General features: G+C 38.5%; 1 protein-coding gene across 3 annotated transcripts; it reads right to left on the reverse strand.

The window, feature by feature from the left end:
- Nucleotides 1–8,488: 8,488 nt before the first annotated feature.
- On the reverse strand, nt 8,489–12,412 carry LOC116194837 (trehalose-phosphate phosphatase A-like). Of its 3 annotated transcripts, XM_031523735.1 has the most exons (13): nt 11,762–12,412; nt 11,258–11,307; nt 10,728–11,089; nt 10,490–10,630; nt 10,321–10,392; nt 9,945–10,070; nt 9,757–9,813; nt 9,575–9,676; nt 9,384–9,461; nt 9,131–9,242; nt 8,943–9,013; nt 8,684–8,776; nt 8,489–8,568 (listed from the first exon to the last, which is right to left on the reverse strand). In XM_031523735.1, the coding sequence occupies exons 3-10, from the start codon at nt 11,019–11,021 to the stop codon at nt 9,165–9,167; spliced, it is 948 nt and encodes a 315-aa protein (XP_031379595.1). In that variant the 5' UTR covers nt 11,022–11,089; nt 11,258–11,307; nt 11,762–12,412; the 3' UTR covers nt 8,489–8,568; nt 8,684–8,776; nt 8,943–9,013; nt 9,131–9,164. The 3 variants fall into 3 exon arrangements, with proteins under 3 accessions (XP_031379595.1, XP_031379594.1, XP_031379593.1); XM_031523734.1 differs by having other exon boundaries at nt 8,943–9,242; nt 10,728–11,141; nt 11,762–12,411; XM_031523733.1 differs by having other exon boundaries at nt 8,943–9,242; nt 11,762–12,410.
- Between the last annotated feature and the right edge of the window lie 1,689 nt (nt 12,413–14,101).

Raw genomic sequence — 14,101 nt, forward strand, 5'->3', positions numbered from 1 at the left:
ATAAATAAATTTGGGGGGTAGTATAATTACGTTAATGTTCATTGACCAGCAAGGCTTTATTAATCTGCTAAGAAGACGTCAAATCATTAATTAATTGCGGCAAGAGAGGAGGTCAAGTGATAAATAAATAAATATATATATGTAAGTTAAGTATTCAATTGAACAATAATGGAATGTTATTATTGTACTAATATAAAGTCTATATATATAGAAGTGGGGCCAGTGAGCAACAACTCATGTTCATGAAATGCAGCAATCAATGTGCATTCAATTCCTTCAAAATCTATTGAAGAATGACTAAGTAATTAAAAACCAAAAGTCAAGCAAATGCAAACCAACGTTGAGATGATGGAAATGCTTGCCTGCCTTGCTAGCTAATACTACAATGAAAATTTTTAAATGATTCTAATTCAAAATGTTGCGATGAGAAAAAAAAATTAATGGGATTTTTTGAAATTAGCAATGATTATGGTAATTATTCACGTGATCAAAACTTATTTATGAATTTGCTGCATTCTAATTGGGTTTTGCTCACGTTGCATAGTGAGATAAGGTCACAAAAAAATTTATCCACGATCGAAGCAATTGCACCAGTGAGTCTCATGTCATTCATTACATATATAGTCATTGATAAGAAAGATGGACTCAGAGAAATAATTTTATCTGAAGTTGTTTTATCCCCTTCTTTATCTTGTGTATATATTAACCAGACGAGGTAATATAGAGTGCACCACGTAAAATTTGTTGGAAATTATGGCTAATGGGTGAATGAGGAAATTGCTCACGAGCTAATGACTCTTGATTTTCTTGGCGGTTACAAGAAATGAATGGATTGCATTCATGAATAATCAAATGTCATTAACATGTATATTGAATATATGTGAATTATTCCCCATAAATGGAGAATAGGAAGAGTCATATAACGGATGGAACCCATAGTCTATAAAAGGGGCACACGGCAAAAAGGAAAAAAAAACAAGAGAAAAAGTCTCCTGCCTTCCATTGCTTCCTATAGCCGATTGAAAAACAAGAAGAAAATTCGACCTCAAAAGTGTTCACGCTTCTCTTCGAGTTCGCTGAAGCGTTGCTGTTTGTGCTGCTGCTTCGCTTGTTGCCGTTTTATCCTGGGAAACGATTGTCCACGTAACCTCAAGCACCCAGGAGGGGACAATTCTGTTTCAAGGGGTTTGTGTCTAACACAGGACTCGGCTCTCTCTCGTATCTTTCGGTTTCGCCTTTGTTTCGGTTTGAATTTCCAAGTTCCTATACTAATGAAATTAAGTTAATTTGATAGTATTCTATTTGTCCGAATAGCTATTTGAATTATCGTTCAATTTTGTGACTTATTAAGGCTAATTAAATTTACGTCTTACAATCTTGAAACAGAATTGTTATTTGAACGATTCGAATGGCGTCGGGGAACGATGGAGATACGACCAACGGAAGCCAGACTACTGGCTCCGGCCCTGCTCCTATCTTGCCTAACCATTTGGTTAGCCAAAACGTGGCTGCTCCCTCGATGGTCCCTGTGAACCATGTCGAGAAGCCCGAGAAGTTCAATGGGTTGAACTTCAAGAGGTGGCAGCAAAAGATGCTATTCTACCTCACAACTCTGAACCTTGCAAGATTTTTGACTGAAAATGCTCCAACCCTATCTGTGGGGGAGTCAGATGTGCAGGCTCTCAGTGCGGTTGACGCTTGGAAGCACTCCGACTATCTCTGCCGGAATTATATCATGAATAGTCTTCATGATTCCCTGTATAGTGTCTATCAGGGGTTTAAGACGGCAAAGGAACTATGGGAATCCTTGGACCGTAAATATAAATCAGAGGATGCCGGTGCGAAGAAATTTCTCGTCGGACGATTCCTCGATTTTAAAATGGTGGATTCAAGGACCGTAATGAGTCAAGTGCAGGAATTGCAAGTGCTCTTACATGAGATTCAGGCTGAGGGAATGGCTCTAAGTGAATCCTTCCAAGTGGCTGTTGTCATTGAGAAACTGCCTTCTGGTTGGAAGGATTTCAAGAATTATCTGAAGCATAAGCGAAAGGAGATGACAATGGAAGATCTTGTTGTCAAGCTTCGAATTGAAGAAGACAATAAAAACTCCAGAAAGGATCTCATCCTCCCTGCTGCTAAGGTAAATGTCATGGAGCAAGGGCAAAGCTCTAAGAACAAAAAAGGCAAGAAGAAGCTGGGTACGAATGGAGGAGTCTTCAAGCCCAAGTTTCAGGGGAAATGCTTCAACTGTGACAAGAAAGGTCACAGATCTGCTGACTGCAGGCTCCCAAAAAGGAAAAAGGATCATGAAGCAAACGTGGTCAATGAAATGGCTCGAGATGTGGCAGACATCAACCTATCTGCTGTGGTTTCAGAGGTGAACCTCATTGGGTCCAACCCAAAGGAATGGTGGCTTGATACCGGTGCCACCAGACATGTGTGCTCAAATAGAGACCTGTTCTCTATGCTCGAACCGGTCACTGGGGAAAGGATCTATATGGGAAACTCTGCCCATTCTGCTGTTGAAGGTCAAGGAAAGGTAGTCTTAAAGATGACTTCAGGAAAGGAGTTGACTCTGAACAATGTATTGTACGTACCTGAGATTCGGAAGAATTTAGTCTCCGGGTCATTGCTGAACAAACATGGGTTCAGGATGGTTTTTGAGTCGGACAAAGTTATTTTGTCCAAGTCTGGAATGTACGTAGGAAAGAGATATGTGTGTGACGGGCTTTTTAAGCTCAATGTAATGACCATAATCAATAAGAATTCTGGTTCTTCTGCGTATTTGATTGAGTCTCCTGATTTGTGGCATGGAAGACTAGGTCATGTTAATTATAATACTTTGCGTAGATTAATTAACTTGAATCACATACCTACATTCCAAATTGATTCACAGCACAAATGTGAAATTTGTGTTGAGGCAAAATTGACAAAGTCACCCTTTCAAACGATTGAAAGGAACACCGAGCCACTTGATCTAATTCATAGTGATGTATGCGATTTAAAGTTCGCAACAACAAGAGGAGGTAATAATTATTTTATTAGCTTTATCGATGATAGTACAAAATACTGTTATGTATATTTGTTGAAAAGCAAAGATGAGGCCATAGAGAAATTTGTTCTCTATAAAAATGAAGTTGAGAATCAACTCAACAAGAAAATCAAGAGATTGAGGAGTGACAGAGGAGGCGAATACGTAACGCCTTTCGGGGAATTCTGTGCACAATACGGAATTATACACGAAGTGACTGCACCATATTCACCTCAATCGAATGGTGTTGCTGAACGCAAAAATCGCACATTGAAAGACATGATGAATGCGATGATATTAAGTTCAGGATTACCTCAAAATATGTGGGGTGAAGCAATATTGTCAAGCAATTACCTATTAAATAAGGTGCCTCGAAAGAAAAGGGAAAATACACCTTATGAATTATTCAGAGGTAGGAGATCATCCTACGATCACTTGCGAGTGTGAGGGTGTTTGGCAAAAGTAGTCGTTCCGGCACCAAATAAAGTAAAGATCGGTCCTAAGACGGTGGACTGCATCTTTATTGGCTATGCACATAACAGTAATGCTTATCGATTTCTTGTGCATGAATCTAAGATTCCCGATATACACAAGAACACGATAATGGAATCAAGGAATGCATCGTTCTTTGAAGATGTATTTCCATGTAAATTGAATGAGGCATCGAGTTCATCGAAACGAACCTCGTGCACTATGAATGATGGACTTCATGACGTAGATCATGAAAGGCAGGGTTCGGATGAAGAGATTGAACCCAGACGCAGCAAAAGAGCTAGAATTGAAAAATCATTCGGGAATGATTTTCTGACATATTTGTTAGAAAATGAACCACAAAGCTATGCTGAAACAGTGAATTCCTCTGAGGGACCTCTCTGGAAGGAGGCAATCAAAAGTGAAATTGATTCGATTCTGCGAAATCACACTTGGGAATTAGTGGATCTCCCCACTAGTTGTAAACCCTTAGGATCCAAATGGATCTTTAAAAGGAAAATGAAAGTAGATGGATCCATTGATAAGTACAAGGCCAGGCTTGTAATTAAGGGATACAAGCAAAAGGAAGGCTTGGACTATTTTGATACTTATTCTCCTGTGACAAGAATAAATTCCATTAGGATGATACTTGCAGTTGCGGCATTGCGTAATTTGGAAGTTCATCAAATGGATGTGAAAACAGCTTTCCTAAATGGAGATTTAGATGAAGAAATCTATATGGAACAACCCGAGGGGTTCGTGGCTCCAGGAAAAGAAAGGAAAGTCTGTAAATTGGTCAAATCATTGTATGGGTTAAAACAAGCGCCAAAACAGTGGCATGAAAAATTCGATAATGCAATGATTTCCAAAGGTTTTAAGATCAATGAGTGTGATAAATGTGTATACATTAAAGAAACAGAAAATGGTTACGTCATTTTATGTCTCTACGTGGATGACATACTCATTGTTGATAGTGATGACAGAATGATCAAATCTACGAAGAATATGTTGAAATCAAGATTTGATATGAAAGATATGGGACTCGCTGATGTGATTTTAGGAATTAAAATCATGAGAACATCAGATGGACTAATTTTGAGTTAGTCACACTACATAGATAAAATTCTGGAAAAATTTACCAAAAATGATTCTGGAATTTCAAAGACTCCAATAGACAATAATCTTCATCTATCAAAGAATAGAAAAGAGAGTATTTCTCAGTTAGAATACTCGCGGGTCATTGGAAGTCTGATATATCTGATGAGTTGTACTAGGCCTGATATTGCATACTCGGTTAGTAGACTCAGTAGATATACGAGTAATCCGAGTGGAGACCATTGGAAGGCAATTGTCAGGGTACTCAAATACCTTAGATACACTCGAGATTACGGGCTGCACTATACTAGATATCCAACTGTCCTAGAGGGATACAGTGATGCGAATTGGATATCTGATATAACGGATTCAAAATCCACTAGTGGATATGTGTTTACACTAGCAGGTGCAGCAGTTTCATGGAAGTCCTCGAAACAAACTATTATCGCTGGGTCCACAATGGAATCTGAGTTTATTGCTCTGGATAAATGTGGAGAACAAGGTGAATGGCTACGCCATTTTCTAGAGGGCATTCCTCAATGGGAAAAACCTGTGCCACCAATTTGTATCCACTGTGACAGTCAAACAGCAATTGGAAGGGCACAAAGTAATATGTATAATGGTAAGTCTAGACATATACGTCGTAGACACAACACCATTAGACAACTGATCTCAACTGGAATTATATCTATTGACTACGTGCGGTCAAAGGATAATATATCGGATCCGCTAACCAAAGGGTTAAGTAAAGAGCAGTTTGAGAAGTTGTCAAAGGGAATGGGTCTAAAGTCCATTAGAGGAAAGGTTTTATAGCGGACACCCAACCTAGCTGACTGGAGATCCCAAGATCTAGGTTCAATGGGACAACCAAGTTATAGAACCGAATCAAATCACTGTAGGGGAGAAAATCCCTGGACCATTCCTTGATGAAACAGTGATAAACGGATAAGGCTAGCAATCTAAATTGCTTTAATGATATGTGAAATCACCTATGTGAGAGAAAAGTGAGGCCGCTTTAGAGGAGAATTTTTATGGACTTAATTCTTCAGAAACTCTCGCAGAACCAGAACGGTGTTCCATGGCAAAAAAAAAAGGACACAACTATGAGAACCGAAGGAAGTCAGTTGAATCTTGTGTGAGGTGTGTAATATCTTTACACAAAACAGCAGAACAATTCAAGGACATCGTGTCTATTGGACTGCTAGTAAAGTACATGCATTTTCACAAGGGAAGGTTCAAGGGTGGTGACACCTACCTATCCTATACAGGTTCAACTGGTGAACACTATTTACGAGTCGAAACAAAACAATTTCCATTCATGTGGGGGATTGTTGGAAATTATGGCTAATGGGTGAATGAGGAAATTGCTCACGAGCTAATGACTCTTGATTTTCTTGGCGGTTACAAGAAATGAATGGATTGCATTCATGAATAATCAAATGTCATTAACATGTATATTGAATATATGTGAATTATTCCCCATAAATGGAGAATAGGAAGAGTCATATAACGGATGGAACCCATAGTCTATAAAAGGGGCACACGGCAAAAAGGAAAAAAAAACAAGAGAAAAAGTCTCCTGCCTTCCATTGCTTCCTATAGCCGATTGAAAAACAAGAAGAAAATTCGACCTCAAAAGTGTTCACGCTTCTCTTCGAGTTCGCTGAAGCGTTGCTGTTTGTGCTGCTGCTTCGCTTGTTGCCGTTTTATCCTGTGAAACGATTGTCCACGTAACCTCAAGCACCCAGGAGGGGACAATTCTGTTTCAAGGGGTTTGTGTCTAACACAGGACTCGGCTCTCTCTCGTATCTTTCGGTTTCGCCTTTGTTTCGGTTTGAATTTCCAAGTTCCTATACTAATGAAATTAAGTTAATTTGATAGTATTCTATTTGTCCGAATAGCTATTTGAATTATCGTTCAATTTTGTGACTTATTAAGGCTAATTAAATTTACGTCTTACAAAATTTACATTGACTTAACGTACTGAAAATTAAGCCAACATCAAGAAAATAATTACACTTAACATGAGCTAGCGATCTATATCTACATATAATATATATATATATACACACACACACACACATAGAGAGAGAGAGAGAGAGAGAGAGAGATACGTCCTCCTATTATTGGAGAATTACCAACCCACGACAGAGTAGAAGATGGAAATTACTGGTCCGACCTTGATCGGTGCACCTAGTTATACCTGCAACGGATCATCAGTCCAACAACAGGGTCAAAGCTTCTGTGGTGAGCACGAAATTTCAAGCTCTTTTAACTTGTCAGTCATTGTATGTATGTGTGTATATATATATATATATATATAGGTACTATGTAGTGGCCATGATTGGATTTATAGAAATTCATTTATACGGTCGGCTCGGGGCACCAATCTCAATAAAGGTTACACTTACACACATACATCTGGTGTCAGTGTTTGGGAATTTATTTTTATTATTATTATTTTTCTAGACGTGGAATGGAATCCGTCTCTTTTACCTTTTGAATTGGATTCAGTGTTAGGTTGGAAGTTGTAGTTGTTTGTGTAGTTGTCGTGTAACTGTGTGTGCGCGACTGCGCGCGCGCTCAGGAAAGGGAGAGAACAACTACTAGTAGATGGAAGATGAAAAAGGCATGCATTGCACAGTCCATGATTTCTCATTTTCATTCATTGCTCGTCCTATGTTTTGTCCTCCAAGCCGGAGTTGCCTCCAAGTCAGAGTCGGAGTCGGGGTCTCCGACTCCTTTTGAGGTCCAAAATCTCTCTAATCTGTCGGGGCTCCAATCCAATGAGATTCTCGTAGGCCTTCTTTTTCTTTTTTCTTTTCCTTTTATTTTATGCATCGCGTGGGGGCATATGGCTCCATTAATTTATAGTCTAGCCGAACCTTGCAAAATGGATCATGGTTAAAGCCCATGCATGCATGGCAATAGCATACACGGGTGTAAGATGGGAAGATGAAAATACCTGCGGGCCTCAACCTAACCCCACGTAGGACCCAACCGAAAGTTTGCCCACTAATGAGTAGCCCAAAGATTAGGAAACTCGGCTCCATTAGGCCCAGCATTTCCAAACATCGATTGAAAATGAATTTTGTTAAAGACTTCATTAACAGCCATCACGATTAATTAGATTACACATGGGAACCAAAAAGGGAAGAGAACATGCTTAATTAATAAGCGGAGAAGAGAGAACAAATAAATTCATTAACAAAAAGAAATCAACCTAACCAGCACCGTTGAAGTTTTGGGTAATTAACAATAATGAGGAGGGAATGTACGCAAGTCCCGACCCAAAGAAGCTAATTAATTATAAGCTAGGATTTCTGATGAGCAGAAATTTAGTCAGGACCAACAGCGCTGTGCTGCATATGCAGATTCCCTCCCAATTGCAAGTACCTACCAATGCATGCCATGCATGCAGAATGCACTACCTACCAATGCATGCCATGCATGCAGAATGCACGCAAATCCCCCATTCAACTCTCTGCGTGCTCCCTTTCGATCTCCTTTGCAAGCCTCCGCTCTCTCTTTTTTCTTTTTCTTTTTTTCTTTTTTAAGACCCTGATATTCGGAAGTCCAATTGAATCCCGACTAATCCAATCGAACCGAATCAGTCCATTAAAGATTAAAACTTTCACAGCGTGGATTTTCTGCATTCAGAAAAACTTGAACCAACCCACGTTGGTTCCGCTATCTTTCTAATTTGGTTAATTAATTAATTATTTATTTATAACATAATTTTAGAAATAAATTACTCTCTCTCTATTTTCTTTTTCGTTTTTTTTTCTTTGAGTTTCATGTCGATCGATCTTTCTAATTACCCTTTAATTAGAAAGGCATGCCAGAGAGAGGGATGCCTTTTCTTCGTCCTATGTATGTAACAGTCAAAATTATCAGGAAAGATTATCAATTAATTTCTATAATGAACCTGACTTTTTCCATATCACCAGGGACTTGAGAAACTCCATAACCTAATACACAGAAAAAAAATAAATAAATAAAAGGACGTAGAAAATCGCAATTTTTTTTTATATCATTTTGTGTGTGTATATATCTGAGGGAATTACGGAAGCTGTTTGTACTGACCTCCAAAGGATCCCTGAGAGAGCAAGAGGCGCCACTTTCCTTGGGAGTGGAAGATACCAATATGCCATAACCTCTATTTCCCTCCTTCAGAACCTAAACCCAACGTCATTCAATCAAAGTCCGTTGCGTCACTAACAATACAGCTTTACTGGAACAAAATAAATAAATAAAAAGATCGATCAAACTAGAAGAACATATATCCGATTACATGCATGCATCATAAACAATACTAATAATCTATCTATGTCAGGACTGTTACCTTAAATGCATCTTCGTCTGTCCTGTCATCTCCAATGTATATTGGAATCACATCTTTACAATTGTTTAATCCTGCAGCAAACATTATAATTCCCGTCAACTGTCATGCACCAACCATTTTATAACAAAAGAAAACAAAACATCCTCAGCCCGTACAATATAATTAGCAATAGCTGGACATATATATACATGTATATATAGAGTAGAGAACTAAAGCCCAGAATTATTTCCCTAATGTTTCAAGCAGAAACATGACGGCTTTCCCCTTGTCCCAATTAATCTTAGGCCGGATCTCTAATACCTGCAGTAAATTGGAATTTGCGGATCAATGATGTGTAGTTTAGGAGCAAATTAAATGATCATATCGAAAGAATCTGTGGCAGCGGCCCCAATTACAATTAATCTACTGCTACACTACTCTATGTCTGGGATTGAAGATTACCTTCCGCCCATGAGTCAGACGTAGACGTGGGTAGTTTTTTAGCGTAACCTGTACACACTGTGCCACCGCATTCCAGTTCTGTTCCCATCAAGAAAGTCCCCACATAAGTGGACATTATTAACACAATTTTATGGCCAATATAATCATCATCATTCCCGTTCCACCCCAATTAAAAAGACAAGATTCCTGACCTTCTCATCAACATTGCGGTAATGCACCGAAGCACAGAACTTATTGTGCTCCAATTTCGCTCCCTCAATGTCTTTAGTAAGCTCGACAAGAGATCTATAAACCTGTGCATAGTTCAGGAGGCATGTTCAAATTATGGTCCATAATATAAGCTCGTGTACCATTAAAGGATCAATGCACATACCTCATCAATCATGGGTAAGAATTCACTAGTAGGTTGGAATAAATAAACTCCCTTGCCCTGTGGAGAAATGGATATTTAAATCCATCAAAATCAGGATCAACCTCTACAGAGTGCCGCGGGCATTTGGTGGGGAAAAAAGAAAAACGAAAGAGGGACCCGACAAGAAAAGGAATATGTCTCATCATTACCTGCTTGTGAGTTGACTGTACGCAGCCCGTACGGTTACTAGAAAAATTACATCTGCGAGGTCCCATGATGTCCATCCCGTGGCTACCCGCATAGTAGAGTTCATTCAATTTCACGAATTCGAAAACCTAGTTGATTGGGGTCAGGGAAGTAAAAAAATAATAGTAAAAAATTCTCAATTTACATCGAAATCTCGTTCGAGGTATAACATTATAAAATTTGCATCCCAAGATTCCCAACCCCCCTCCCAAAAAAAAAAAAAGAAAAGAAAAGGCTAAGCAGTTGCTAACGTACGTCCCCATATTATAAATCTTTTGAAATATGAGAAACTTTGTTTGAACAAGTCTAAGGAGTTGGCTAAAAAACTCTTGGGATCACCTTATCTCGGCTTCGACCGCTAATTATCGCTGTAGGGAAGCATTTGGCCACCTTTCTCACAGCAGCACGCATCTGACAAAGTCGAAGGATATATAGATTAATTTTTTCACAGAGAAAACGATATCAATTTCTGTGAGGTTAAGCTATCATCATCTTCAAGAATTCTCACAGTGTCAGACATGAAGGCAAGGTCTGGATTGTCTACAATCGGGGAGAGAGTCCCATCATAGTCTAGAAACAATGCTATCCTCTTGCCCTTTGCGCAAGTCATAATTTGTTCAAATGATATTAATGCTGATGGATACTTGAGCTGCAGAGAGAAAAGGTTTTGCACAGCGAAAATCAACAATACAGTTAATTAATAATTGAGGAATTTTTTTTGCAAATTCGCGAGAGAAATATCATACCATCCAAGTTTGATAAGCATCATCCAGATCATCTTGATTCTTAAGGTCACTGTTGATGTCCTTATTCATCCTTGCTGGAGGAGACGATGATTTCATTGCATCCAGCCAACCCGATGAACGGACATCATCAAGTAAGATAGTCTTTTTCCTTGGAATTGTCAGATACAAGCTGGGAGAATAAGCAGCTGTTGCAGACCGCGGAAGCACTTTGGAATGCAAGCAAAGCGATCTTGACTTGTTGAATGGAGCAGTTTCAGTGAAAACAGGCGAGGAATGATTGGATATCGGGTCCATTTCTACCAGATTCTCAGCTGAGTCGTCTATGAGAACTTGGCGATAGTCTAGGATGGTTTAGTCAGACCCTGGCAATATAAATCACTTCAACCCAGTGTTTTGTCAATGAAAAACCACCTTCTGAGAATTAAAACAATCACCCCATCTCTTATCGTGAGAAAAGAAGACATTAATGTTCTTCTAACAAAGATCTAACTGACAAAAGCACGCTAATCAAATTGAAAATTTTCGTGTACCCCAGACATTCTCAAGGTTCTGCAAATTTTGTGAGACCCCAAATGTTTATCTGCAACCAAAAAGAAAAACAAGCCGTTAATACTACTTAATAGTAGCCACTTTTGATTCATTATATATATATATATGAGAAGCTTTCAATACCGAAATCAAAAGCTTTTCATGAGTCTCTGAATAATTAGCCTTAATTATTTTAAAGAGTAGAATATAGCTTGTAAAGAGCAGAGAATCATGTTGCTTCAGAAAGTCTCATGCACTAATTTCTGGATCGAGAGCTCATCCTTGACACTGATATGCCGTCAATAATATGATGCATCAAATTAGGGGAGAAAAACCTCAAATGGGAGGGTGTAATATTACTCAAACAAGCTGCACAAGTCGATTGTTGGCATAAACAATACATATATATTATATACATCATCTATCTTTTTCCTTAGAAGGTTGTCTCTTAGACATCTAAATTACTTAAATTATACAAAATAAAAAGAGTTAGGACATACACTTACCGCGTGCTGTTGCATTAAAAATATGTAGTTAACACCGCATATGCATTGGCACGTAGACACCGACATCGGAAGCATGCATATATATATGAATAAAGTGGGATTAGGCGACAGTATGAACTTATAACAAATGAAATCTGAAAGGTGAAAAGAGAGAGAGAGAGAGATGACGGGGAAACTGCTTAAATGGCCCACTGAATTAATGTCCAGAATCGATCATCTTGTCAATCAACAGCTACATATGCATTTAACAAAAGGCATAGCTGCGCCCACAACCGAAAAGAGGAAACGATACCATAATCAACCACAAGTTACTGGGCCTACTGAGAAGGCATGAAAACTATCGGACTGTCAGACATATGGCTCTGTAGCATAATAAAATCTAAAGACGAAAACCAGTCATTAGAGAAAAATAAAAATATATAGAAAGCGAAATGTGAAGATTAAAACCCCTATGGTCTGTTTTCACGTGATCTTCCATACGCAAACAGAAGCAAATTCTAGAAATCAGATACTTATTATGAACGTTCCTGGGAGAATGACTTTACAAATTACTATTCACGAATATTTCAAGACTGCTCCTTTGACATTTTCACCATGATTGGAGGCTGTGACTGTTGACAAACCGACCGTATTTGATCAGGGTAACTCACATATGACTCTCAGACTTGGAAGATTTAATCAAACCCCATTGGTCGGAATTCTACTTCTGCAGTCGACCCTCCTTCTCTCTGCTCGAATAAAAATGTGAAGGACTACAGAAGACGTGCAATTATTATTATTATTATTATTATTTTTATAATATTGATTTTAAGCGGCTACTTGACATGGACATTTGACCTTCCACCTATAATGCAATGAAAAGCAGTCTACAGCATAAATTAAATAAAAGCTATAAAAGAGATGGCAAGGGAAATTTAAGAGGACGTCATATCATCTTGATTGAAACACGGGCCGTGGCTGACAAATTAAAATCGACCAGAAATGGTACCTGTTTGTGGTTGGAGAAAAACTGAAAAAACTGTATCAGCCAAACATATGGAACAGCGTCAGCGAAGAAAGTAGAGAATCTTTATACTCAAACAAATGGGATGGGAGTGAAATTCAAATTCGACAAGCTTATCATTGAACTTCATAGTAGATGTTCCATATTAACAGCCCGACCAGGAAGTTAAAGCCGCATGATTTTATCATATCCTGTGAATCCCAAGTGAAGTCTCTGGTGAACTTAGCGCATTAATCAAATATGAACTTTGTCAATTAATTTGTTGAAATCCAAGTGAGGGCTAGATTCATTGAACCTTGATGAAGGTGCACATATAACTACTAGGATATCATGCTCGGTTGGACCTAAATTAATTAATGTCTAAGAAGAAGGCCTCGGTTTTACCCGAGCAAAGAGTTTCGAGAGTCTCCATGATGAATAGTTACATGTATATATTTTAGCTAAAATGCTGGAACTCATGTAGCTTTTGCGCAGGAAATTAAAGTACACTGAAGAGATCTCTAACTCATGCTCACGATGGAATGGAATGCTCGAATCGATCATTGACAGTGTCAGACAACTGACACGGGGGAAAATAGTATAGTAGTAAATTAGGAAAATATATACGAGGGAATTTCGTGAAAATAACATGATACCTGCCACGCACGGCAAAATATCATAATCATGTCCATTTAATTAATTGCGGTACATGTGACTGTGGACCCACCCATTTAGAAATTTAATATACAGTCGTCGACAAGAATGCTTTGGTAGTTACATACCACAGTTATTATTATTATTATTATTATTTTCTCCCCCAATAATTATTACTGCAGCCTTCCCCATCCCCATCCCCACACATGTAACTTATTATTGTATAATATTTATTGAAAAAAAAAAGGAAAAAAAGAAGAGTTGAGCGAAAATGTTGCACCGGAGAAGCAGAACATGTATCGGTTTCAACGCGAGCGAGACCTGTCACTGTCAGTCAACATGTCAAACGACTCATACTTCGGATATCTTTTCAGTTGCGACTATGTATAATATATATATGTATGTATGTATGCATTGGCACGAACTTTGTTAAACAAATACGTTCAAGATAGGCCTGGGAGTGGCCCACTGGGCCGACTTCAATTATAACTAACTGGGTTCAGTTCAGTTCAGTGGATCTGCCCAAGTAGATAAGAGGACCTCTAGCTTAAAGCTCAATTCCCAAACCCGTCGTGGACCACCTAGCACGTATCTTTCTTGATTCTCTTATGCTACGTTTGATTCCCCGGACTGAAATTGATACATAATAGAATGAACATGGATTAGAATGGATAGAGAATATAATAGAAATTTTCATAAAATTT

The sequence above is a fragment of the Punica granatum genome, chromosome 2, assembly GCF_007655135.1.
Source record: "Punica granatum isolate Tunisia-2019 chromosome 2, ASM765513v2, whole genome shotgun sequence".
NCBI classification, from domain to species: Eukaryota; Viridiplantae; Streptophyta; class Magnoliopsida; order Myrtales; family Lythraceae; genus Punica; species Punica granatum.